This window comes from Aplysia californica, unplaced genomic scaffold (assembly GCF_000002075.1).
Source record: "Aplysia californica isolate F4 #8 unplaced genomic scaffold, AplCal3.0 scaffold00405, whole genome shotgun sequence".
Classification (NCBI taxonomy): Eukaryota; Metazoa; Mollusca; class Gastropoda; order Aplysiida; family Aplysiidae; genus Aplysia; species Aplysia californica.
This window is the reverse complement of record NW_004797675.1, coordinates 669,475-673,178: the sequence shown is the minus strand read 5'-3', so window position 1 is coordinate 673,178 and position 3,704 is coordinate 669,475. Positions and strand designations below refer to the sequence as shown.

Sequence of the window (3,704 nt, the reverse complement as noted above, 5' to 3'; positions counted from 1 at the left end):
TCTCTCTCTCTCTCTCATTCTCTCTCTCTCTCTCTCTCTCTCTTTCCTCATTTTATACCCCTACTTTCGCCGTCCCCACCCCCTCCCCCACTCACACCACTGTAAACATTTTAATATAATGTGAAAGAGCTGAAATATGGTAGTGTCAAGAAACAATATTAAGATTAATGTATGATGGAAGTTACTGAGTTAATAGAAACTGACTTGAACGGCATAGAAAAAGAAACACTACTAGAGTCTACGCTAGAAAACAAACTGAAAGTGAGAAGCACAATAAACTGCTGGTCATGGCCTCCGGTACTTTTACTTTCTACACACCCACACACACTATCGACGTGCACTCGACCTGTAAATATGTAATAAGAACAGTACTGTATGATGGCAAAAAGTCAATTGATACTGTACCAATGACGCAGTCCCATGCAGATTAAGATTAAGTCTACGATCAGATACTATAAAAAGCTGGACAAAGTTAGCACACAACAGTTTTCAATCATTATGTAATCAAACATTCTTCATCACACTTCTCAGTTCTAAGAACACTGTTGTAACAAAGTGGGGAAGTGTGTCAAATGCTAAATATAGAACTTGGTGTCTAGCTGAGGTGACGGTGGATAAGGGGAGAGAAGGGAGGGGGTAGGCCCTTTGTTTTCGGTCCAGACTGACAGCCGAGAGCCTATCGCTCCTCGTTATAATTCTTCTTATATAGCTTCACTAGACGATTCCTCTCTTCGCCGGCTAGACTCATATGGGCCAGGTACGTTATTATTGGGGAGAAAGCGATGACTAGTCACCAAACAGGAACCAAAGTGGCTAAAAATTCAATAAACAAAAAAGATTAGTGCCATGCTGACAATAAATGTTTTGATGATAGTTAGAGAAAGGCTGAATGATAAGTACATGTATTGCTGATGAAATATTTCATGTGTCTGTGCTGCTCAAGACTCAAGACAGTCTCATTACCGATTTTGTAAGCAACACGGAGGTCAACTTGGCAATCTAGGGATGTTTATATTCGCTCTTTGTAGTCTCAGGACAGTCGATGGATTTGTCCACCCACCATGTTCGTTTGTCCTCATACGAAGTTCCGCTACGTGACGGCTTGACGGCTTGACGGAGACTATTATAAAGTTACGAGCCGGTGCAATCAGTGGCGGTGGGTAGTGAAGGGCTCACGGGCTTGAGCCCCCCCCTCCCCCCCCCCCCAACTCTATTCCAAAGCAAATGAAAATAACGAAATAAGCAGTTGAAACCGTTATGATCGTACGGAATAAACACAGAGTAATCAACTTGCCTGCTTGCTCGTGTATCCAATCACTGTTGTCCCTGCTTACAACTATAGTAACCTAACAGCCAATCAAATTTCTTTAGGGCTCAGCAAAGATGAGCCGGTTCCCATGGGCCCTCGTTAATGAAACTCTTCTTGTAAAAAGGTAGACGACTTGAAAAAAATAACACTGCACCGAGGGCTCACCCTGTCCTAGCCCTGACAATGGGGTGAAAGTTTACGCCACACTTTCCCCCAGTGACACAGTTACCTACGCTCCCATTGGACCTTTGTTAGGTGCTGTCTACTTTCCTCGACTACACGGCCTAATCCAGCTCGTGGAGTGCTGTGTATAAATGTTTGTGTGTGTGCCGCTGAGATTTAACAGTTATTAATTACATCAAACCCCTTTTGAGGCAACTTTTTCATCAGATGAAAATTAATTAAAGACGTTTGGAGGTTTCGTCCCCAGCATCCAGAAGAATTTAACGTAGAACAAAGAGAAGGAAGGCAAAGGTGACTCTTCTCGTTTGAATTGTTCTCAAAATGCCGTGGCTCGCCGTGAGTATGGAAAAATCACCATTGTTTTGTTCTTATTGCTTGCTATTTAGAGGTAAAGAAGTGAAAGCAATCCAAGCCCCACCCAAATTTTAGTCCACCCACCGTCACTGGGTGCGATAAACAAAGGTGACGGAATGAGGCTCTGTCGCGACAAAACAGCAGTGAATCCCACTTGTCTATTTGCACGCCTTCAAATCGGCAAGGTGCTTTTTGAATATTGATACATGTTTATTCGGATTTACTTAAAACTGAATGAAAATAATCATCGGCAATAAATCTCTTGTCAACAGTCCAGCTGACAAAACTTTGACCGGCACCGCCGGACTTGCCCAGTTAACAAACCGCCCCTGAGCGCGCTCATATGCAGTTGCAAGGCTGTCGTCAATTTTTGGGCATGTAGAGTTATTGGTATCATCTTAAAGCTTGTTCATTTGTCTTTATTTGGATGAAACAAATGTCCATTTATCTTAAATACAAATGGAGATATTTGCGAATGAAGGAGGTGGGGGGTCACCTGTTTTCAGAGGAAATATCAGTGAGAAAATAGCCGCCAAAGATTGGTTATTTCCTTAGCTTAAGAGTCCGTGGTAGCTGAAAATTTCTTTTTTTTGTGCCTTTAATCAACATTTTTCAGAAAAATCCACACAGAAATGAGTTTTTTAATGGGCATGAAAGGTGTTGAGCCAAAAAACAAAAATTTGATAAAAATTCACAAACCTGCGGAAAAATGCAGGTTTGTTCAATTTGATTATTTTGACGAGAGCCAGATTCCACAACACTGCCTCATATATATATATATATATATATATATATATATATATATATATATATATATATATATATGTAAATATATATATAAATAGATAGATAGATAGATATATATATATAGCTATATCTTTATATACATACATGCACACACATATACACATATATATATATATACATATATATTATATATATATATATATCTATCTATCTATCTATCTATCTATATATCTATACATATATATATATATATGTTTATATATAAATATATATGTGCATACATACAAAATTATATACGTGATATCGCTTAAAAGTGACCCCTCCGCCCCTCCCTCCCCCCTCTCATCCTTACTTCTTTACTTGTTTCCTCCCAGCGTGGTCAAGGTTGGAGACCATGGTCTGGTGTTCGGAAGAGACAAAATAATGGCAGAAGTGTACAAGGGTGGCCCTATCAGGTGAGCATATTAGCTATCCCGCTCGTCAACTCCCTCCTCCTCCTGCTCCTCCTTCTCCTCCCCCTCCTTTGAACACAGAAACGAGATAGATAATGAAAGGATAATAGAACGATAGTTCGCAAAAAAGCTGGAAAACAATGAGGTTTACTTTTTTTGTTATAAACAATACCTAAAAGAAAATTCCATTTAACCTTTAGCTGTAGCAGCAACCATTGACCCCAGAGTATCCAGATTTGCGTGTCAGCCTTATTCAAAGACCAATAATTCTGGTAAGTTTCAAGTCAGTGGCTGCTCTGACAGCTGAGATATTCGATCCAATGTGAATGTAACATAGGAACGAAAATCCAACGAAACCTCACAACAACCACGAGTACTATACATCCTATTTACCCTGTTCCTATTTACTTTTTCCTTTCACGATCTCTCTCTCTCCCTCTCTCTCTCTCTCTCTCTCTCTCTCTCTCTCTCTCTCTCTCTCTCTCTCTCTCTCTCTCTCTTTCTTTCTCTCTTTATATCTCTTTCTCTTTCTCCCTCTGTTCATATATATATATATATATATATATGTGTGTGTGTATAAATGTTATATTATGATTTATTATAACTAACTTGTGTTGCAAGTGCCGTAAAACTCTTACTAAAAATAAAAACTCATGGTT

At 39.4% G+C, this 3,704-nt stretch overlaps 1 protein-coding gene across 1 annotated transcript in view; it reads left to right on the top strand.

Annotated features, from left to right (window-relative positions):
• Window positions 1-2,971: 2,971 nt before the first annotated feature.
• The window catches only part of LOC101850664 (cathepsin Z), a 6,295-nt gene continuing 5,562 nt past the window's right edge, over window positions 2,972-3,704 (top strand). The window contains exon 1 of the mRNA XM_005104122.2: window positions 2,972-3,048. Within this exon, the coding sequence (XP_005104179.1) occupies window positions 3,017-3,048 (32 nt within the window). The 5' untranslated portion in view covers window positions 2,972-3,016. The remainder of the gene's footprint in view (window positions 3,049-3,704) is intronic.